The sequence below is a fragment of the Micropterus salmoides genome, unplaced genomic scaffold (genome assembly GCF_014851395.1).
Source record: "Micropterus salmoides isolate LMB-PRFRI ecotype aquatic unplaced genomic scaffold, ASM1485139v1 Ms_hic_scaffold_13, whole genome shotgun sequence".
In the NCBI taxonomy this organism is placed as follows: Eukaryota; Metazoa; Chordata; class Actinopteri; order Centrarchiformes; family Centrarchidae; genus Micropterus; species Micropterus salmoides.
This window is the reverse complement of record NW_024040374.1, coordinates 29445146-29469263: the sequence shown is the minus strand read 5'-3', so window position 1 is coordinate 29469263 and position 24118 is coordinate 29445146. Positions and strand designations below refer to the sequence as shown.

Sequence of the window (24118 nt, the reverse complement as noted above, 5' to 3'; positions counted from 1 at the left end):
GCAGCGGCTGGTCTGGACCTGCTGGAGGGAGACATCGTACAGGAGGAAGTAAGCTACCCAGATAGCAAACATTATAGAAACTATGTTGAATCAGCATTCTGCTCTCAACGCTAATTTAATTGAATCAATCATCATTTTGCACCATTTTTTAATATTGAAACAATGTTGAAATCATAGCTAACTAAAAATCTTCTACTTCTAAATAGTATGCACAGACTCCAAAAACCAATCTCTTCTGCTGCTCTTTAGGATTTTGCATATCCAGGCGTGTTGAGTATTACATTATATTTGTGTCTAAATTCTGGGCACGAAATGGGACATTTGTTGCACATGCATAAATTATATGTGTAGTGCTTCTCTACTTTGCTAGTCACCGATGATCCTAATAATGATCAGATTGGAGACAAACTAGCCAATCTGAAATAACCTTAATAATTAGATTTATTGTGTGATTATGTGAATAATGGATTTAGTGCAAGGGAACAATTGTCTAAATTAAAATATAAACAAGAAGATGATTACTCTATAATGCCGCAAGGGGAAATTCCATGTTTTTTCACTCTTCACATGTAAATGTTTCAGTATTATGCACACACACATATGATACATGGAGAGATGTCAGAGCGAGGGAGCTGCCACTCAGTGTGGGGCCCCGAGCAGTTGGCGGTTCAGCCGCATGCTCAAGGCCACCTGAGGCAGTGGCGGTGAACTGGCATCTCTCTGGCTACCAGTCCATACTCCACATCTCTGGTCCGAGCTGCCCTCGAACCGGCAATCCTCCAGTTCCCACCCAAATCCTTGTGGTCTGAGCTACTGCTACTTTATTACATACAGCAGAATTGTAATTATGCAATGTGGGTCTATGTCATCCCGCCCAGCAGTCTGGTATGCATTGTGAGGAGCTGAGTACCATGTTGTGCCAGACAGTCTGGTACAACATGGTACTCCTCTCCTCTGCTTTAGCTAGAGAATTTTAATTTACTCCCTTGTCTTCTTTATTATTTATTAAATTATGTAATTATTTGTCACATGGCCAAAAAGGGGGGCCGAAATGGGCACAAATGGACACCACAGAGATGTGAGAACAGAGGTGGGGGTGGAGGGAACAACAGGAAAAAGAGCCCTGCATGCCCCTCCGACGGGGCCCGACTTATTTAGGCCCCTAGGGCCAGGCTTCGGGACAATTTTCATGTCATAGTTCACATGCGGGCCAGCATCAAGCCTGTATTAGCCTTCTATTGCGCACGTTATCCAACGAAGGTTAAAATTGGATAAAAAAAATTGGTTGTCAACCAAGTCCAGTTGCCCTTAATTTTAACCTTCGTTGGATAACTATGACCTGGATGACTGAGAATCTTCATAGACATATAGCACCCATGGTATCAGGATTATGCTGCAAATGTTTGTGAAGTATAAATGAGCGAATGCAGCATACTGGCGGAAAGTCTTTCTGCGTTTATTATGAAAGTGGCTTCAGAGACTTCTGGCTGCAGCGTTAGGAGGCTGTCTCATTGTTCGTTTTGGATTGGATTTTGGGATTGGACATAATCTGCGGTGAAGCCTTGATTTTTGATGCAGTAAGGTAAGGCAACCTGCATGTTTTTTTTTATTGTCAGACTATTTATTTAGATTATATGGCCGGTTTGTTTTTCTGCATGCTGTTGCGATTAGCAGCAGCAGCCTGCCTCAGCCTGTCAAAAATGCCTTTTTACTAGTGATGATAATTTTAAAATGACATTGTGATACACTTTAAGTGTTTTACATCTATGGATTTTATTGTAGGCAGGTCAAGTGTTGATTTAAGAGGATAAATTGGTTGTCACTTTAAAAAACAAAAACTTTAATTTAACAAACAAATAAAAAATGCTCCAAACATTTTTCTAAATGCTCCCCACTGTCCTGGGGTGTGTCAAATGGTGGGAGTCACCTTGTTTCCCTCGAAGTTTCTATGTTTAAGAAATCTGAATTTAAGTGGAGGCCTAATGTCAAAGTCCTTTCTAAAATGTCTCTGGTAATGTCTAAGAAAGTCTGTTGGGGCGTGTTTTTAATCATATATCTTTCCACAATATCAACAATTTCATAAATGCCATAAGCAGTTATACAATTTTATGTCATAACAAATGAAAAAGGAAAGACACATATCTGCTTTAGTTTTAGAAAATAATGATCCCTATCGAGGGAAAACCCAGATTGATTAAAGACACGGCAGCCTACTATAGCAGAGGAACCAATAGCACGCTTGCATACTGATGAAGCGATGTCATTAACCAATCAGATTTAGCTGCATTGAGCACCGCTGTTCAATCAATCAATCAATCAACATTTCTTTGTATAGCACTGTCCAAAGTGCTTTACATCAGCTGTTGACACAACGAAGAACGGCGTGGAAGCAGCGACGCTCAGCCGTGGACAGTATGCGTGAAAGCTGCGAGGGTAAATATTAATGTTGTTGGAAAATTCTCGTAAAGCAACTTGTTTTAAGACAGCACCCATCGGTTGAATGTGGCCTGTATCTATTTCTCATTAGTTTTGTTTAACTAATAATGTTAATCGGGTAGTTTTTCTTTTATTATTTTCAGCGCATTTGTATTTTTATTTATGTTTGCAAGTGATGCTCGTTTCAATGTGTAAAAGAAGTCAGTGGTGTGTGACCGTAACGTTACAGCTCGTGTGTTTGCTGGGGTTTCTCACCATCTTGTGTCTGTTTTTACCTTCAGCACTAAATACCAAGCAGAAGACAGATTCCACTCCACAGATTTAGGCTTCAGCTTGTTTTGAGGCTGTGCATCCTCACGATCCCCGGCCCACATCATCAACAAGTGATCAGGTTAGTGACACTACAGTTATAATATGTCAAGGACATTTACCCCTACTCTATAACATTAAGTTTGGAGAGGCAGTGCTTTGTTTAGGGATGGGCATCGAGACCCAGTTCTAAAAGGACCCGGTTCCAAACTTTCTCAAAACCTGAAAATCAATTAACTTAGGTCCGGGTCCGAGCTTATCGATACTGCGATCGAGACTAGCGGGTCCTATAATGTAACGTTATGTCTCAGGAGTCAAATCTGATTTAACTTGAAACGCGATGAATAAGAAAACTAATGTTTTCATTGAGGGCACCGAAACGCGGTATCAAACCGGCCTGGTGTAGGTTTATCATCGGGCTCCAGCTTCAGTTCCTACATGAGCACGCGCGCGTTACGTGCTTGATAACTGTCCTGCCCTGAACATATCTACACGCCAATACCAATTATATTCATAGCGGCAAGTGCTATGTAGCTCCACATAGGGGACACAGGAAGTGACATATAGCACCTTGATGCTGCGTCGGAACCACGTAGCAAATTCACAGCCGCACCGGCAGAGCTCCAGAATATGCAACTCGGCCGGCTCACACCCAGACGCGCTACAAGCTGCTTGCAGCTTTAATTTTTATTTTATTTTTTTTTACTCACGGAGCCTCCGGCTGCAGCTGCTTCAGGTGTAGTCGGTGTGATCAGCTGGATGTGCAGCCTCTCTTTGCTGTTTGCTTCTTTACACTCTTTAGTGTAGTTTAGTGACTTGTTTAGCAGACTCCTTACTTGTTTTGAGATCTTTCAATTCAGTTTAATAATCAAAAGATAAAATAATTCTCGTTTACTTTCAATAAACGTAAGAAAACTTGAACCTAAATTTGTTTTCCACAGCTCATGTGGTCACTAAACTGTTTCTCTCCTCCTCTCTCATTTAAATACAAAAACTTTCAAGCTGTCGTCCTTCCTCTGAGGATGACCGAAGTAGGATGAGAAGTGATCTGATACAATTTCCCATGTGTTATTTGAAAAAAAGAAATGGATCTCCTTGCTTGTCCATATCAACCATAAAATTATTTTAGGCTACCAATCAACTACTACGGCTTCAACAGTTGGTATTTTATGCAAGGTATCTAATGAAGTATCAGTATCACTTTAGGGTACTGGTGTCGTAAATTTTAAACGATACCCAACCAATCAGTGCAATTTAAATTCTCTTTGACTGCACAAAGTTGCAAGAGTACAGCTGGTGTTTTATATTGCTAATATCTTGTGATGTAACGGTTTGTTTACACACAATAAACTTTGTTTCTCAAAATGTAATGTGTGAAATATTGGAACTTGCTCCTAATTTCCGTTCTTTGTTTCCTTTACAGATTCAAAGTTGAAGATCCACCTTCACACTCATCCATTGCATGTTTGACACCAACCTTCTTTTAAATCTCTTTTTGAATTAAACTGCCTTCGCTCTTCGTTCCTGGGCTCATTTTGTCTTTGTGATGTTAGTGAAATGGCTCTAGTTGTCTCTGGGGTACCAGTGTGAGCTGATACAGCAGGAGGTTTTTAGGTTTTCTAATTGTATCTTCACACTGCCTCTTCAGCTGCAAGACTTCCTAGTCCCAAGATATTATAACACTTTCCCATCCTGTGTCTGTAAAAGGAATGATGGGTCCAGTTTTCTCTACATGCACACAGACCCCTGTTTCTTTTATACATGTGATGTTAGCAAACCTGGATGAGTACAGGAGCAATCTGGTGGTTGGCATGATTATGTGACGTTGCTCATCATATTAAGATTGACAGGTGAAGTTTTCTAACAATACAATGGAACAGAAATTTGTGATAACTGATATATTATGTAAAAGATCACCAAAAACTTATGAGGGACAATGTTATGTTATAAATTATCATATAAAAAAGTAAGGATGACTCTGTGTCTACCTCTAAAGTACTCACATGTTGGTGTTTTATTAATCAGAATCAGCTAACGTTATACTGCCATGTAGAGTGTATGTGTAAGAGCTTATACATACAAGGAATTTGGTGCATAACAAACAAACCTATATAATGACAAGATATAAAAGTAACAGACTGTTTATGTGGCAGTTATTTACACGAAGTGCAAACATTGAAGTTTAAGGTGAATAACAAAGCAGGGTGACAGTTAACTTGTGGTAAATGTATCCTGTGTTTCTGCAGTTTGAAGGGACAAGATGCAAAGAAGCCACACACAAAAGGCTGAGGACCAAATGTTTACATTCCATGATTACAACGTAAATCTATTTTTATTGAAAGTAAAGCGTAAACGCGAGTTTACTTAATACTTAATAATAACTTAAATCAACGTAGTTAACCTGCTGTCTCGGTCCCTTCGGCGCGTTATTTATTTCATGGGTTTTCTGCAGTCCGGCACTTTTCCAAGCACGCCATTGGACAATAACTACATGTACGTCACGTAAATCGGACCCCAGACATAACGGTCCGCTATTATTGCCGGGAAAAGTAAGGTGGATAAAGTTACTGATAAACAAAAAAATGGCAGAAGCACGAGTGGCAACAAATTTAGTTTAATTTGTTGAAAACCCTGAAGAAGTCCTCAACAACTGCCGTTGGCCCACCGCCTATTAAAGTCAAACTGTAGACCTGTTAAAGTTGAACAACACAATTCATAGTAGCAGATGAATGAACAGGCTACGTTCCAAGACAGTACTGATTGTTAAACGATTCTTAATAAGAAAATAATGAAAGTAGTTGAAACATGATATCAGGTTAAACACAGATAGTAATAGGTAAGTGATCACAAAGAGATTAGTCAGGTCCAATGGCAAGGTTATACCTCTTTGGTCCTTTGGGGACCCTGTTGTTCCCTGAAGGGAATTTGGGAATAACTCAGTACTTGGACAGATTCAGTTTTGATTCAGTCCCTGGATTGAAAACCTGGTAGGATGGAGTTAACAGAAATGAAATAGGCTTCAGATTGATTTTGATTATAAGGGTAAAACATTGATGACTAATATACTGTAGATTTAAATGATATACAAAACATGTATGGTTTAGTAGTTTACCAAAATACAAAATATTGTTTGGAAATGTTGTTTACATTTTTTAAATTAGGACATTTTCTTGCTGTCCCAAATTACCAAACGTGTTGTGGTAATTTGGGACAGCATGTTTCAGATATATTGGGACAGTGTTAAAAGGCTATTAAAATGAAATTTATCACTAGTGTGGATTCATAAAACCAGATATACAGAGGGACCACACATGTATGTCAACACAGAACCACCGAGATGTAACCTACAGGCAACTTTTAAGTAGATAGAGTAAGATTACTAATGATGCTAATCCCCCACATTGTCTGTAGAAAGCCCTATCATTTGGTCAAATTAGCCTTTTCCAACAATCTTCTGACAATAAAGCAAATGTTTACTATGTTTAATGTAGCAGTTCTGTAACATATAATTAAGTCTAATCAAGAAGCATCGCTGATGCATGCAGACGTTTTGCTACTCACTTTGTTTAATCTGTTACTTTATTCTTATGATGAATTTAAGGTCTGTTGCAGAATAGAATGGCAGATAACACAGAAATAAATAAAATAAACATGTCTGACAACATGTTGGAGTCTTTAATGATTTTAACATCTTAATCAATAATCTAGCCTGTTGACATTTGCTGATGTAACGAGATCACAAGACAGAATTACAAAAACTGTCCCAATATACCTGAATTCACCCTACGTGAATGGCCACTAGATGTGCGTTTTCAGTTGTTTAATGTAGACGGAGATCAACTCTGATACACAGTTAAAACGCTGGTGTGGACTGGGAGCATATTCGTTTTAAAACTCAGCTTTTATACAAAAACAGAGTAGTGTGGATGGGGCCTTAGTTTACGGCCTCTGTCCACCCAGAGGTCCTAACAGCCCTAGTTCAAGGAGAGACTACATATCTGGACAAGGTTAAATTATCATTTTAACAGTCATGAGTATTATCTTAACTTCACAGGAGGTGGTGGCTCGTCTGGTTGACTACATTGTGACCAGCAAAAAGTAACGAAGTACAAATACTTTGTTACTGTACATACATAGTTTTTTTTTCCAGATTTGTACTGTACTTGAGTAGGCTACTTCAGGTTGTTGCAGCTTTTACTTTTACTTCACTAGATTTCTAAGCAAAATTTTTACTCCGATACGTTCTGCCCCAGACATCATTACTCACTACAAAAATAAAAGAAAGAAATGTATGCAGCACCTGAGTGGAGCAGCAGAGAAAATAAATATTCGACTGACATGGCACTAATCTGCGCCCAGCTGATGCGACATACGCAGTGATATCAGTCAGATCACTTTGGTGCAGAGCGTCTCACACTCTCGTGTCAAAGGTGAAGCGAGTGTTAATGTTTACTTTGATAAGAGGATGAAGAAGGACTATCCTTCTGGGCACATGAAGAGAAAAACTCAATGACAGGTAATTCCCCTGAACCTGTATTCAATTTTATATCTGTTATTTCCTTTATTCCCATCAGACATTCATCAGAAACTCAATCATAGGAGATGAGTATCGCTGGCCAACTACCGTTCCTTACTACCTGGAGGACAGTCTGGGTAAGACACGGTGTTTTGGAAACTCACAGTAGTTAGCGTGTTACCAAATTAGGTTGCTTTATCAATATTTATGTTCTTACACTTTGTAATGTGTAGAGATGAATGCAAAGGGAGTAATCCTGAAGGCATTTGACCAGTACAGACTGAAGACCTGCATTGACTTCACACCACGGAAAGGAGAGGAGAACTACATCTCTGTGTTCAAAGGGGAAGGGTGAGCAGATCTTCAAACTGCTGTGTTCAGTTCATGTAAACTGTATTTTTGAACAGGACAAATGTGTTGCGGAAACCAGGGACTGGAAACACAAGCGCAGGACACGTACAAGGTGGACTTTATTGTCAGTTTCACACGGGAATTGGGGAAAGTGGCGGTGGCAAGGCTAAACGGCGGATGCTGAGGGTTGGTGAGGCGGAGACCGGGAGGCAGACAGGAGACAGGAGAGGCGGTTGCGTGGCTGGAGATGAGGTCCTGGGGCAAAGAAAAACAAAGTTAGCTTCAAAGACACGGAAAGGCAGAAATACGAAGTTCTAGAATGAGATTAATCTTGAGCCGGAGTAGCTACCGCTACGGGTGGACAACAATCTGGCGACAAATGACTGGAGAACCGGAGAAGATGTACTGCAGGAAGGTGAGCTGATGACAGGCAGGTGTGTGGTCAGATGAGGAGTGATGAGCTGATTGCCAACAGGTTGCGTGAGCCCACGGAGCCAGAGGAGGTAGTCATGACGACACACACACACACACACAAGGACAGAGAGAGACAGATGGGGGGAAGGGGTAACACCAGGGATACGGCCAAGGCCGTAACAAAATGTAGGTCAGTACTGCATCCTGCAATGAGAAAGAGGTCGCTTGTAATGACACGGTATCAATAGATGCAGCTCCCCCTCAGCTCTACAAAACCTTTTAGCAGTTTTCTGCTCGTCGTTGTGGTTTAAAGTACTTCAGTGTTACTCATTTGGTCTAGTCTCACTGCTTTCATCAACCCTGTTTTCATCCATACATACTGACTGACCTGTCCAGCACCAAAAGGCAGACACAGTTAGTCACTTGCATGTGAACATCTTGCTTCCCCTCTCTGTAGATGCTCCTCCTATGTAGGCAACCAGCGTATGGGGAGGCAGCAGCTGTCCATTGGTGAACACTGTGACTCTCTAGGAACCGTTGAGCATGAGTTCCTGCACGCTCTGGGCTTCTGGCACGAGCAGTCCAGAGCCGACCGTGATGATTACGTCAACATCATGTGGGATCACATTGAACCTGGTGACACTGATTTGTGATACTTGTAATTACAGCTCATCACTTACATTAGTGTACACTCATGTAATAACTTTATAAAATAAATGACAAACTGTACAGAAACTACTCCTGCATTTTTCTCATTATCCATGCCCACCATCTAATTTTGTTTTACACAACAAAACTGACAGTTGCTTGCAATAAATAAAAAATAACAGCTGAATTCTTCCTGACATTCTTCTTCTGCCTTCCTCAGGTCACAAGCACAACTTCGAAAGCTACAATGACACGGTGTCCAGTGCTCTAGGTGTTCCCTATGACTACAGCTCTGTAATGCACTACGGAAAGACGTCCTTCAGCATTGATTCTGAGCCCACCATCGTCACCAAGATCCCCCACTTCATTGATGTGATTGGTCAGAGGATGGGGTTCAGTGCTAGTGACCTAACCAAGCTCAACCGTCTCTACAACTGCAGTGAGTTCTGTCAGCCTGCCATTTGTCCAACAAAGAATCAATGAGACAGGTTACCTTCATTACCATAGATGTTTGACATATTGTGAGGTACAAAAGGAAGCCTCTGGCAACACCTGCCATAATACTGTACAGTATACTGGAACTATAATAAAATAAAGTTTAGACAGATTTTGTCTCAGTACATCACCCAACAGTTTATTACTGTCAGCTAACAGCAGTTCTGTTTTATTTAACAAGATTAGAAAACCACACAGGACTTACATAATGTTGTTTCTCAGATAAGAAAAACAATAGATAAAAATATAATATATCCACTGGAATAATACTGAAATCATTTTTAGAAGAACTATTTTCAGTATCTCTAGTGATGTTTGCCAACAGTTTTAAAGAACACCTTACCTTGGTTTGTCGTTTGAACCTGGCTAAACATTATGAAGCTAAACTTCTTTCAAAGGTTATTGACAGCTGCTGCCAAAATGTAGAATTAGAACATTTCTGAAGTGGTATCAAAATGGCAGACAGTGAACATTGATTTTGCATAATGTGATATTTATTCAATATACAATCATTTTGTCATAATATTATAAAAAAAAGTAGATTCCACTGTTTCTAAAATATTGCCGTCGCGTGACGAAACATAATGTACTCTCTCTAAGAAAACCAAGAGAAAAAGGGTCAAAATGAGATGTCTGTAGCTCGTCCAGTGAGTTGGAGACTGTCACCTACGTTTATTAAAGTACAGCGTTGGCAGGCAGTGCAACACCTCCCGTAGCAGCTCGTGCTGCAATGGAAAGGTGAGGCATCTTAATACGTTCGGTGACGTTGTGGTCATGTCACAGGAATTTCCAGGGGTCCTGTTGATGTCGTCCAGTAAAAAAACAGGATCTCAATTCAAACTAAAATCACACCCAGATGAGATTTGCAAGGCGTGGTGGGGTTTTGGTGATTCATTGTTGAGGCTTTTGTTTTTCCATGTAGGCCTCTCTTTGTTCACCCACGTGGTGAGATCCCATCACGGACGGTACGGTTGTATTTTTCTGTTTAATAAATAGGTGTTACGTAGCGACCTTGATGAAACTGCAGGGGAAGCCTGAGCTGTACTATTGGACCATTGGACTTAAGTTACAAAGAGGTATGATGAAACAGTTTGGCCAGAGCTAGCTTGTTTGCATGCTAACTTCAGTAGGTATCTCTGCAACACAATACATAGATGTAAATGAGAAACACACTGGACTTCTTCTATTGCGCCTTTCTAGTTGCCCGACCACTCAAAGAGCTTTACACTACACGTCACATTGGTCCAATGGTTTTTGGTCCCTGGACCCATGGCTTCGCTCTAGGGCTAATTAATGAGTTCATTGTGGTGTGCGTATATTTAACTTTGTCTAAGAATGTAAAATAAGTGAGAGTGTGACTAAATTCCTGATCATTTCGTAGGAAGGAATTAATGTGTGTCAAGTTTTCATTTTAATTTCTTATATTTATTTGTACTTGTATTCTTACTTTCTCCTTCTTAGGAAATATAATTAGTAGGCCTATATGTTCGTGCTGATACATGTGGAAGGATAGATGTCATTGTGTGTAGTTGTGTGTGTCTGTGTGTATCTTTGTGTGTGTGTGTATTTGGTCCACCTGCTATCAGATTCTTACTCCCTTGTTATTGTTTTGTTGAAGTATTGAATATTTAACACTCAGTGTAATACAAAAACATTAAGGGGGGAAAATGTTTTGTACAATTAATCAATGTATTATCCATGTAAAAATATACACATTTTGGTAGTACTACAGGTTTATGACAGGAATGGTGGCAAATGAGACAAGATTAAGTGTTGGTCATTCAAGTCTGTACTGAAGTGTCTTGATGAAAAAGTTTTCTCTCCACAGCCAAGTCTTCTACCTTTGTGGACAGTTGTGACTTTGAGGAGGAGGACATTTGTGGGATGATTCAGGGTCCTGGCAATGCAAAGTGGGAACAACGTAGTTCTGTAAAAAGGAGGGCCTCAGACTGACTTCACCAACATGGGACAATGCAAAGGTGACTGTCAATCATTACAATGCATGTTAATGTGTTAAAGAAACAATGGAAAAAGCAGATAAGATAAAACTGAACTTTTGTTGTGCAACAGGAACAAAACGACAAAATCTATAAAACAGTAGTGGCCTTTGCTAAATTGAGAAAAATAAAAACCAAATATAAATAAATACATTCACTTAGCCACACAATTCTAAACTCAAGATGAAATATTTAAATTTACCATAAAATACGTTCATTCACAGAATACACTTTGTCCAACACTAAAATGCAGTGTGCGTCCTCAGGACACGCCCACACACACACACACACACACCAGGAACTCCTCACGTGTATCTCTCCCCGCTAAGTCAGCGGAAAAGTACAAAATAAGCATTGTTTATTTACATCGTCAGTATAGACTAATATAATGTGATTTTGTTTATTAATACACTCACTCACGCTCTCGCCACTGGTCAGAGTCTCTTCCCCTTGTGGCGAAGATACACACACTCACTCGGTTATCAATCATCAGGAATCAGCTGGGACAGCCAGGTCTTCGTGCATCTACCTTGGTCCGCTAGCTAGTTCACTCTCCATCTGCCGATCTCAAGGATTATTAATGTAATTTACCATGGTTTATGGAGATATCCTCCATATCAATAACCCAAAAGTACATCCCGTGCTGGTTCTCTACACCGCGGGGCCCGACACTTCTGTTTTTCCCCCGTGTCCTGCCGGAAACTCATCCCTCTCGCACGATCCGTCCCATGCAGCACTCTTGAAGTGACAGTGCCATTAAATAGATGTATCGCTATGTTATCGCTGCAATAATCCCACCAGCAATTACATAACACTATAACCCACATAACACTACACAGGTGATCATGCAGAACTAACTTTTCATTTGTTTGCTGTAATATGAAAGTTCTGAGGCCCAACAAGTTCTCTCTGCCCTCAGGAAAAGGCTTCTTCATGCACTTCAGCACGGCCTCTGCTAAACCTGGTGACCGTGCAGTCCTGGAGAGTCGTTGGCTTTATCCCAAACCTGGAGCCCAGTGTCTGCAGTTCTTCCTCCATAACACCGGGGCAGCAGATGATGTTCTCAACATCTGGGTGCGAGAGGATGACCGCAGCAGAAAACGGAAGCTCTTCAAGAGTATTTCAGGTAACAAATTAAATATTACATACTGTATGATCCACAGTATAGTTTTTTTAATTAAAGCCCCTATGTGGATGTTTCTGACTTTGGTGACTCCAAGCAACATTTAGACTGCAGCAATTTTCACCAGGTTTCTCTCATGTTTCAATAAACAAAAATAACAAAACCTCAAAGATTTCACCTACAACACTAATATCTATTTTCTGTCCTCTTTTCAGGAGGCGTCAGGGGCTCTTGGGAACTGCATAACATCAATCTGAGTGTGACCAGGAAGGCCCGTGTGGTTTTTGAGGGCGTGAGGGGAAAGGGGCCATCGAAGGGAGGTTTCTCTCTGGATGACATTAACCTGTCATCCACAAAGTGCCCTCAGCACATCTGGCACATCCACAACATCACCGGCCTGCTGGCCACCACACCAGCAGGACAGGGAAAGTACAGCCCTCGCTTTCTGTCACCAGCAGGTTACTCCTTCCAGGTAAATACCTTTTTTTATTTTATTTTATTTTCTTTACAAAGACAGTAATTTAGTAAAGCTTGATTATAATTTAGTAAAGTGTAATAATTTAGTATATAATATAATTTATAATATAATTTATATAATTTAGTATATAATTTATAATTTATATAATTTAGTATAATTTAGTAAAGCTTTCAACAAAATTGAATTGCATATTCAAAATTCAGTGCGCATGTGTAGGCGTAGCGTGTCTGTGTGTGTGGTGGCAGAAGAGGAACACTTGCTGAAGAGACGGAGCCCCACCTTCACCGTTGTTGAGCTGAGTTGTCCGCACCTCGTGTCATGTTCAGATCATTTATCACCACTGATGAACCACACAAAGAATATTATATCGTTTTAAACCATTTCTTGTAATAGACACTTTAGGAACCGCGACGGCCGTTGTCAGCCGTTCGGAATGCACGCAAAACTCTGCACAAGACGGGTGAATGGCAGACGAGCAGAGAGAAAATGGTCAACAATAAGCTTCAGTTTAGCTGGAAATGTACAGTGCAAGTTACAGTGACTAATGAATAGAGACTGCAGCTCCTCAACATTAAAGCGGAACTACCCCGACCGCTCGCAATCAGCGTGCACAAACACATAGATGATCTGATTATCAGTCGACTATAGGCAAGACATGGCAATTCTGATTCGACTATGTAAATCCTTAGTCATGGACAGCCCTAGCTATCGCTATTGGGTTAGAGGCGAAAACAGGATGAGTCAGCGCCTCACTGGGCACATAAGGTACCACCAAGCACAGAGCCAACATAATAAGCTACTAGGGCACAGACGAAGACTATGCGCTGCAACTGTTCCAACTGCGCATATAGCAGGACCAGCAGGAGCAGGGCCAGCAGGAGCAGGGCCAGCAGGAGCAGGGCCAGCAGGAGCAGGACCAGCAGGAGCAGGACCAGCAGGAGCAGCGGACACTCCCCCCACCGTCCGGTTGGGAGGAGACACTCAGGACAATCACTCAGCCAGAATACTCAGTACTGAGCGAGTCAACGAAAAACGGGAGACATTCCGCAGGTAGAAACGGATGAATGAGCACGAGGAAGACCAGGCAGCCGTCGTGCAGATATCGTCCACCATCATCCCAACGCCACAGAGAAAGAGACACCTCTCGTGGAGTGTGCGCTGATAAAGTCTGGGGGAGATTCACCGGCTGACACACAGGCCTGTGAAATAGCCTCGCACAGCCAGTGAGACAGACGCTGCACTGACAGGGGGAGCCCCTTGCACTGCTCCCTATAGCGCACAAACAGGCGCTGCGAGAGCCGCAAGCCGACTGTGCACAAGGCAGAGGAGGTGGGACGCAGCTTCTTCCTCTGACCTATGGGGAGGAGGGAAGAAGCCCAAGAGGGGAACCACTCTCGACCTGAGAGAGAGAGAGAGAGATTCATAGTGCATACAGCTAACATCAGACCAACAACCAGACAGCTGCTTTACCAACACAAACATCTCCAGAGTGCTGTAAAACTGATACTGAGGTGCAGCTCGCCGACACCCAGAGATTCAGCTCTGTTTTATTATCTCATTGTTTGTTAAGAAATCCAATACTAGCAGGCACAAATGACCTGCGGGTCCGGTTGTTTCGGAAGAATGGCACCCTATACCGTCTGCCTGATGGTAGCGGATGTGATACATCTCTAATAATCACCTGCCCCTTCCTCACCAATCAGGACTCGCAGGTCGTCGTCATGCTAGTTTGATTGATGCAGTTGATTTTGATTATTCACTGACAATGTGAAATACCAGGCAATGGAACAAAAAGTTAATATGCTTTCCACAAAGGAGCGATAGAGAAGACCAATATATCTCTGTTACGGCCCGTGTGTGTGTGTCTGTCCAGGTGTACTGCTGCTTGTCTGTCCTCTGCAGGTCCTGCCCTTCCCCCCTCTGCATGTTGCAGTCAGGAGGCTAGTGTGCACACCTGTTCCCAGTTTGCAATCAGCGGGAGCGCAGGAGCTGGTATAAGGGGCAGAGAGCAGGCAGGCTGAGTGTGGAGAGTAGATCTACTGTACGTAGACAGACGGCTTACCAGAGCTGGGTGACACTGCAGTGGCGTTTGTGGAGTCCTTGCAGTGGTGTGGATCAAGTCCGAACCTCATGTTGGGGTTTACTCCCTCAGTGGAGGGAGGGTGGTATCTATTATTGTATTAATTTCTCCTTTGTGGCATTTGTCTTCCTGTGAGCTGCCTTTTAGTTTGCTGGCGTGTTGTCTCAACTGCATCCTGAACTGAGCTCTTCCTCTTTGTTTTTGGGAAGTTGTTTTTGTTATACCTTGGTTACTTAATATTGTAAATAAAACGCCAAACTATACTGATAAATCCGAAACCTGGGTGGGGAGCGAGTTCGCTGTCGGAGGTAGGCTTTCGGGGCCCTGGCCGCCGAAGTTTCGGCTTTAAAGTCGCCTCACGCCCAGCAAGCCGCAGAAGACCGCTCAGGCTAAGCTTTGGGTAGGCAGGCGGCTGGGGAAGTGGTGGTTCTTTTGAGGAAGCTGGTGTGTGACTGTGCTGTTGTGTAGCCTACGCGGTTATTGTTGTGTTTTTTTTTGTTGGGTGTCTGCGTACACTTGTTGGTTGTTGCGCTGTTGTTTGGTGTTATTGCTTCCGATTGTGTTAGCCATGTAGCTATTGCGTCGAGGATGGCTGTGTTTTAGTTTAGAAGAGCAAATCCTACGCTAGAGCAGCTGGATGGATGTAAGAAAGCTGATCTGTTTGCTATCACTAAACATTATGGTTTTTCTGTCTAGTTCTCTGGTTAAAGCAGAGGTATTATCCATTGTCCGTGGAGTCCTCCCCTACCTCTAGAGAGGTCGCGCGGGTGAAGGTTCGTTTGGCTCGGCTCCATTTGGAGCGGGAGGAGCGCGAGCGCGAACACCAGCTCAGGAGGGAGTTGGAGGTGGAAGCCGCCATTAGAATGCATGAGTTGGAGTTAGTGCCATCAGGATCTGATGCTACTAGTAATTTTGATGTAAGTAAACATTTCTCTGGTCCTTGTCTTCCGTGAAATCGATATTGAGACCTATTTCACTGCTTTTGAGCGCATTGCTGTTGCCCTGAGTTGGCCAAAAGACGTGTGGGCCATCCTGTTACAGTGTAAACTGTCAGGGAAAGCTCAGGAGGCTTGCTCATCACTGTCTGTGCAAGACAGCCTCTCCTATGAAAAAGTTAAGCGCGCCATCCTGCTGGTGTATGAGCTGGTGCCGGAGGCGTACAGGCAACGTTTCAGGGCTCTCACGAAAGGTGTAGGCCGGACTTGCATTGTTTGTTTTTTTTTGCCCGAGAACAATGGATTCTCTTTGTGCTGCATGCAAGGCTGATTTCTCATCAGTTCGCGAGTTGATGCTGTTAGAGGCCTTCAAGAACTGTGTGCCTGAAAACATTGTTGTTTATCTCAACAAACAGAAGGTAACCACGCTGCAGCAGGCTGCCATGCTTGCTGATGAGTTCGCTTTTACACACAAGAACATTTCTATCAGGCATTACTGTTCTTCCTATGATGACGCTGTAACGAAGCCTAGTAACACTCAGAGACCTCGTGTTGGCTCAGGGGTGGACAGACGTTGTTTCTTTTGTCACAAGCCTGATAACCTTATCGCAGACTGTGCGTTATACAAACGAAAGGTCCAGCCACCAGTAGCTTCACTATCTGAAGGAATAATGTTATGGAATTTTAATACAGATGCTATTTATGACAGTTTAGCACCAATTATTGTTCCTATGTACTTATAATCATCTACCATTTCAATACTCTCTCCATCCATAGTAAGTGGTTGGTGGGTGTTGTTAACACTTCTGAAGTCAAAAAGGATTTCTTTAGTTTTCTTGGTGTTCAACAGAAGAAAACTTTCCCTACACCAATCCACAAAGTGCTCAACCCACTGCCGGTAGTTGGTTTTCTCGTCTTCTTTAATCAAACCAACCATTGCTGTATCGTCAGCAAATTTAATAGTAACATGCTCAGGTGTGTTGTTTCTACATTCATTTGTATAAAGGGTTAATAAGAAGGGAAATAGTGCCTTGTGGAGCCCCTGTGTTAGTAATAATAGGAGAAGACTCTGCCTCATTTACTCTGACACACTGTACTCGGTCAGTGAAAAAGGACTCTACTCCAAACTGCAGTAGTCTCTCCATCATAATATGGGGTCTAACGGTAGTAAATGCAGATGACAAGTCTGCAGAAAGAACACAAACGTACCCTTTGGGCCGGTCAAGATGACAATAAATATTATGCAGCATAAATAACAGAGCATCCTCTGTACTCCTCTCCTTCCTATATGCAAATTGCAGTGGGTCCAATTTATATTGCACTTCCTTAAGGAGATAGTTTAAGACCATCCTCTCAAGACTCTTCATTACATTGATGTTAAAGCAACTGGTTGATAATCATTTAAGGCCGACGTTTTTGACATTTTTGGTACTGGCACTATAAGTGAAGTTTTCCATGCCCTGGGAATCTGGTGTGAATCCAGGAACAATTGAAAAAGCTGTCTGAAGGGCTGTCCCCTATACTCCTTCAGAACCCTACCTCTGATCCCATCCTGTCCAGCTGCCTTATGTGGATTGATCTTTTTAAAGATTTTACCCACCTCCTTTGCTGTTATAACTAAGGGCTGGCCATAGTCCAGATGTTGCCTAATCAAATTACGTTCAGTGCAAAAGTCAGATGTATCAAATCTAGTATAGAATGTATTTAAATCATCAGCAAAAGTCATATCATCTCCATTTTTACTAACATATCTTTTCTTCTCCTCCTTCCCTGTCATTGTGTACACTCTCTGCCATGCCTGCCTTAAATCACTGCCCCTCATCTTCCCCTCTATCTTTAATTTATTTTTGTTTGCAGTCATTTATTATCGGGTTAGCCAATAGGCTAACGGCAGTGGCACACACAGTGTGGGGAGTGTGTGCTTCATGTGGCTCAGTCAACTGAGACAGGCACAGAGTGTTTATTCCAAAAACAGCTTGCACACAAAGAGCAACAACATTATCCCACACAGTCCCGACCCATAGCATACCAGTCGTTGCTCTGAGCGGCAAGAGTCAGACCAGCAGCAAGCAATGACAAATAAGATGAGCAAGAGGGAAATAAGTTAATGGTTTGTGCAAAGACATTATCCACTGGTAATCTTCTGCTCTTTAGACAAGCTCAGTGCGGAAGCACAATGGGAGCCGATGGCCAGGTCAAAGAGGTCATATATCAAAGTCCTCATATACACAAGGTGACAACGTGATAGAGGCCCACACCGCGGGTGGGCGTAGACAAAGCTTTTTTCTGTTCTGCGCGTGCGGACAAACCCAATAGCGATAGCTCTTGAGGGCGAAAAAACTATGCTGCTATGTTTTGGTGTTTACAGAGCTGCTTCTGTCCTCTCAGATTCTTAGCGTTGATAAGTTGCACCTCTGCACCCACGCACACACACGCCGTCAAATCGAAGACGGTGCGCTAGCAAGAGCTCATAACTTTAATAAACTGTCAGAAGTGCAACCATACCGGCCAATGCAAGCTCATTACAGCTACAGGGGAGCCAGGGGGAGCTTAGCTCCCCTTAATAAGACATCAGCTCCCCTAAAAACATGATTTGTGATATTTTGGGGGTCTAAAATATTGACAGCATGCTTTATTACCATTAATCTCTATATTTCTCTATCATCATGGATCATGTAGAGTGTCAGACTTCATCCAGCCAGAGGGAACGATCACCGACCGTATGCAGCTCGCGATCTCCTGGCTCTGTATGCTCCACCGCCCCACTCCCTCTCTGGGAACGGGTTGTGTCGCTAGTACGACCGTCACGCTGTGAACGGTTCAGGATCGCTTCCTCTGGCTGGATGAATATTATGCCTGATCCATGCACTACTGCAGCTGGGGGCTCCCCGCAGCGCCACGCAAATTTCTAAATTCTTCCCTCTCGCGGAGAAAAGAAAGGTCAGCTGCAGCTGAGAAGCGTAATTGTAGTAAAATGGCTACGATAATAATGATAGGCCTAATTATTATTATAATGAGACAAACATGCCTCATCCTGTCACAGTCAGCCCCATTGACTGGTCAGCCACAGGCCTACATGCAAGCATCTATTAATGATTCAGCAGTAAGAATCACTGTCCCCTGTGTGGGCGGAGACAGATATTTTGTTAGAAAAAATGAAAAAGTTACGTCCGGTCAAGCTTTGTAAACAAGGTGGAGCGTTGCCCACATGAGAAGAGCCTCCGTCAGACCCACTTATACCGTGTTTAGCAGCAAATGGAGGCTGTCAAGTAATAAGGGACATACATACACATACATGTACTGCAAAAATGCATTCATTGTGTATTCCCCCATATTAAACAGGATTATAGTATTTTAACATCCTGCTGTTGCAATACATTTCTTGTGAATTGTCTCCATAAATAATTGCACATATCTTTGAATATTTCTAGATGCATATTTGCATGATACATTAATTCATTAATATTGATTTAATTTGTAAAATTTTCTTATTGACTTGTTGAAATTAAAACCAAATCACATGATTAAACCCTTTTTCTGATTACAAAATATGCTTAAATTTCAAAACACAGAATTCAGAAATATTAACACTGAAAACACAATCTGGGAAAAAATAAAAGGGAATCTGGCAAAAGGACAGGGACAAACCTAAACAGGCAAAAATGTGTGCACCATGTCTATGATAACACCACATGTCTGTAACACGCCCGCTCCGCACACTAGACGTTTTTCACCCTCCCTGAAAAAAATCCTAGGGGAAACATTGAACAAGCCATACAACTATAGTATTTTGCAACAGAAAATGTCGGGCTTCAGCGCATACAACTGTGTTGTTTTCTAAATCTATAAGTGGAGTTTGGTTTGGAGTCTCTGTTGTGCTTGAGCCAGTCTTTTGTAATAAATTGTTATAGATTACCCAGCAGTATAAAGTCACTGATATTAGCCTTTACCAGCTGCAACATTAGTAATGCTTACACATTAATGCATCACTAATTATAATCCAGTAATATAATTTTGCCTTTCTGTATAAAGAGTACTTTAATTTTTGATAGTAAATTTTGATTCTACTTATGTACTTTTACTTAAGTAAGTAAAGAAGAAGTTCTTAAATTGTGAATGCAGAAATTGTACTTGTAACACTGGATTTTACACTTTTACTGAAGTGAAACACTTATTTTGCCACTGATATAGGCCAATTGTCAATTAATTTACATTACCATCAAACGCTTGCACATCTTTCTTCTGCGTTCTGAGTTAATTGGTGTGATTTTAAAAGTAGCACATATTTTCATACTGCTCTGTGATCTGTAGGTAGGTGTGTACCTAAACGGAATGAGCGACCGTCCAGGGTACATGGCCATTTACTTCCACCTGACCTCAGGCCCAAACGACAGCAACCTCAAGTGGCCGTGTCCGTGGCAGCAGGCAACTATGGTCCTGATGGATCAGCAGTCTGACATCAGACAGCAAATGAACATGCATCTAATGCTCACCACCGACCCTGACGAGATGTCCTCTGATGGTAAGAGTAGGGTGGATAATCTGAATGGACTTTAGCTGTGTTTGTCAAACATGAATGACAGCTCACCTGTTTCTCTCAGGCACTGAGTACTACTGGGACAATCCCAGGAAGGTCGGCTCTAAAGTGACTGAGTCTGATGGCAGCTTTTACTATCGAGGACCAGCTTTGGAACAACTGCCTTCATCACCCACAGCAGGCTAAAGAGCAGGAACTTCATCAAAGGAGAAGATGCCTTCTTCCTCTTCAGTCTGGAAGGTGTGGAGTCTTTCAGACACTAATGAGACAACGAGACAGGACCAAAATATCACACACAGCTATACTGTATATCTAAGATCTCTATCACAGCTGTCGTCTACTTTGTCCTCAGACATATCAGGTCTACTGGTATCTCAGCCTCTTCCCCGCTCTGCAGTCCATGCTGATTCCAGTCTGATGAAGGCTGCAGACCAAGGTGCTCCACAAGGAGCTGCTAATAACCCCACAGTGGTCATAGCGATGGCAGGGTCTGCGGCAGCAGCCATGTTGGTGGTGTTCATGCTGATCGTAGTGAACGCTGGAGGGTGAGGAAGAGACGGCAGGAGAGTGATGAGGTGTTGATCACAAAGAACATGCCTGGATTCATGGAAGTGAGTTACATTAGATCATTCACATAATTCTAAGTTAGGTTAATAATAATTTACTGTAAACTCTAAAGCAAACTGTAAACTCTTAGTTTCTGTTTGGAAAATCTGAGCTAAATGTCTCTCTGTTTCATTACAGGAGAGAACATCTCTTCTCATCACTCCATGATGTCCCAATCAAAGAAAAAAAATCAGCACTTACTAGAAGAGAGAGGGCATTACCAAATGATCTCTATAATCAGTGTCACCTGAATCCTTTTCTGTATAATCTGAATTTGTTGTTAAATAAATATATTCTGACAGCATTCATGTCCAAATCATTTCTTCCCTTTAGCAAAACTTCGTCATTACCAGTCAGTGAGTGAGAGTGATTTATAGTAATGTGGTTACTTTCAAGGGTCCTCAAAGATATAATTTAAGCTGTAAGGGTAGAGGTATGGTTGTAACAACGTTTGCTTCAGCAACTATAATTCACTGAATTTTTATCTAGAGTTCTCAACATTTTATACAAAGTACCCACATTTGTTCACTACAAATGGCACCAATTCAGTCCTCTACAAGAATATCACAGACCTCATGAATTGATGTCAAATGCATTGTGTTCCCTTGTTACAAACTACCCCACTACCGGGGTAGGATAGATACTAAACAAAATACAGTCTTGGTCAAAAAAATTACTTTTTTTTACCTCAAAATCTTTTTTTTTCTCTATATATTCTGAACATACCTGTTTCCAGACTTGACAAACAGCATGCCTGATTGGGGGGAAGTAGGTAAATACTGAAATGATCACATGACTCCTATCTAATTGGTGGAATTACTGTTGTTACAACTCTCCCCATGTTACAACCACACCCGGTCTCCCCTACTAAGGCAGCCTGACGATTTATAATTGTAGTCCCCCAGACATCAAAAGCTTCTTGTCACTGGCTTTGTGGCTCCGCTGCATCTTCATCTTAAGCATTTTGGGGCATTATCTCAGCCTACAGAACTGGGATCCTTGAGCCTAAGATCCTCCAGAGCAGCGGTTCCCAAACTTTTTAGGCAACGCTCCCCCTTCTACATCTTGACCGGGTTGCTGCACCCCCAAACCCCTTCTCTCTGTAGGTTTGCATATATATATATATATATATATATATATATATATATATATATATTTATTTTTAAACACACACACACACATATATAATTTTTTATTTTATTTACTTATTTATTTGCTCAATGTCCCGCCCACAGCACTATCTGATTGGTATATATTTATTACTTTAAAAAGTAACGGTGACAGTAAAACCTTTTCTCATACTGTAATGGTTAAACTTTTGTTTGTTTTTTTACAAATCGCACCCTGTCATAGCCTGATAAACAGATAACATGGACAAAAAAGAGGATCCATATGAGAATTTGTAAGTACAGCACGGGTCACTCAGCCTGAGAGAGAGGGAGAGGGAAAGAGGTGTGTGAGAATCCATTTCCTGTGAGATAACTAATAATAATAACGTTTTTAATTTTAAATTAAATATACAAAGTAAAGCTTTCAATTCAGGTTTTATTTCATGAAAAATTCCACAAAACAAATAATTATTGTTATTATATAATTGTTATACTTATTACACTACTTACACCACCATTACATTTTTCCTGTCGCGCACCCCAAGTATTGAACATCCAAAGTGACAGTACTGAATGAAAGAATAAATAAATAAATGGGGAAATAACAGCAAGAAAGAATGAATGAATAAAAGAATAAATAAATGCGGAAATATCAAGAAAGAATGAATGAATAAAGAATAAATAAATAAATGCGGAATATATCAAAGAAAGAATGAATGAATAAAAGAATAAATACATACATTTGCTTTTGCCTTTCCCCAAGGAGCCCTTTTGTCATTGCTTTTCCCTTCCTCTTCCTTAACTGTCAATCAACGTGTTGTGGCCCCCACTAAGTCAGGTCGAGCAGCCGATGACTGATACTATCTTCAGTGAGGATTCGCTGTCCCTGGAAGAGTGTTATGATTGGTAGAAAGTTTAGAAGGAGTTAAGTCAAGACCGGTCGGAACTGGGATATTTCCCAGTTGAAACTTCCGACTTCCCACATCAAAGCGTTCCAGGTGCATGGTGATACATGACACCGAAAGTGAACGAAAACCATGGCTAACTGTGACAACGTGTACACAGTTGCACTCTCAGCAGTGAAGAATGGCAGTTTAACTGCAACAAATTAATATAACATAAATAGCCTATAGTTACTAGTTAAAGGTTCAGTGTATAATATATGTGAGGATCTATTGACAGAAATGCAATATAATATCCATAACTATGTTTCCAGTGGTGTATAAAGACCTTGCATAATGAACCCTTATGTTTTTATTACCTTAGAATGAGCTATTTATATCTACATACACGAGACACACCCTGCTGTGGAGGTCGACATATTGTGTTATCATGTTTCTACTCTAGCCTACAGCGAACAAACAGCGCTGCAGAGCGCGTTTCGTTACTACCTTGAAAGAGAAGCAACAAGAAGTAGCAGCAAGAGCAAGAAGAAGTTGTACGTTTCTAACTACTAACGTTAGGTAGTAGTAGAAGCTCTCCTTTATTAGTAGTGGAATTTTGGACAAATGGAGGACCGCAGCTATTATTTAGCACAAGAGCCGACGGAGGGTGAATCTGCTTCGAAGAAGCGAAAGCATGATGAAGTCAGACTTATACGGGAGCGACGCAGGCAGAAATCACAGGTAAACATCGGTGTGGCTTTTCCCAGATGGAAGGGTCTAATGAGGGAAAAATGTTTTCAAAGCGACACCGAAGTTGCCTGTTTTCTGATGGACAGGTAAGGTAACGTTATTCCAACTTTAGCATTACAAATGAAAACTGTTGTTTGATAATGTTAGCATTAGCCAGAAACTAGCCATAGACACCGTGAGAAGTGACTTATCCCTTGTCAGTGGTGTAAAATATGTAGTTGGATAGTTTCATGTGGTTCTTCTCCCTCGCTGTGTTATGGCTTCGATATGTGGGGATAAATGTGCCGGTTACGTTCGTGAGACAATCAGCTGATTAGTAGCCTACAGCTAACAGCTCATATTAGCCAGCTAAACTTTTACTACCCTGTTAGAAGAAATATGTAACGTTAGTTGGATTGTTATTTCGAAGGTTGTTCTGCAGCGCTTCGGCTTCGTTTAGTGAACAGAAAT

General features: G+C 41.6%; 1 protein-coding gene and 1 long non-coding RNA gene across 2 annotated transcripts in view; both read left to right on the top strand.

Annotated features, from left to right (window-relative positions):
• LOC119901240 (meprin A subunit beta-like) overlaps positions 1 to 24118 on the top strand; it is a gene marked incomplete in the record, with an annotated part of 79723 nt that overhangs the window by 2818 nt on the left and 52787 nt on the right. Inside the window, 10 exon segments of the mRNA XM_038716825.1 lie at positions 5 to 48; positions 7320 to 7398; positions 7495 to 7612; positions 8484 to 8662; positions 8895 to 9113; positions 10998 to 11101; positions 11103 to 11148; positions 12086 to 12292; positions 12505 to 12761; positions 20094 to 20293. Coding sequence (XP_038572753.1) covers positions 5 to 48; positions 7320 to 7398; positions 7495 to 7612; positions 8484 to 8662; positions 8895 to 9113; positions 10998 to 11101; positions 11103 to 11148; positions 12086 to 12292; positions 12505 to 12761; positions 20094 to 20293 — 1453 coding nt within the window.
• Positions 2409 to 4273, top strand: LOC119901242. The gene is made up of 3 exons (XR_005444151.1): positions 2409 to 2433; positions 2718 to 2827; positions 4169 to 4273. It is a non-coding gene; the product is annotated as an uncharacterized LOC119901242 (long non-coding RNA).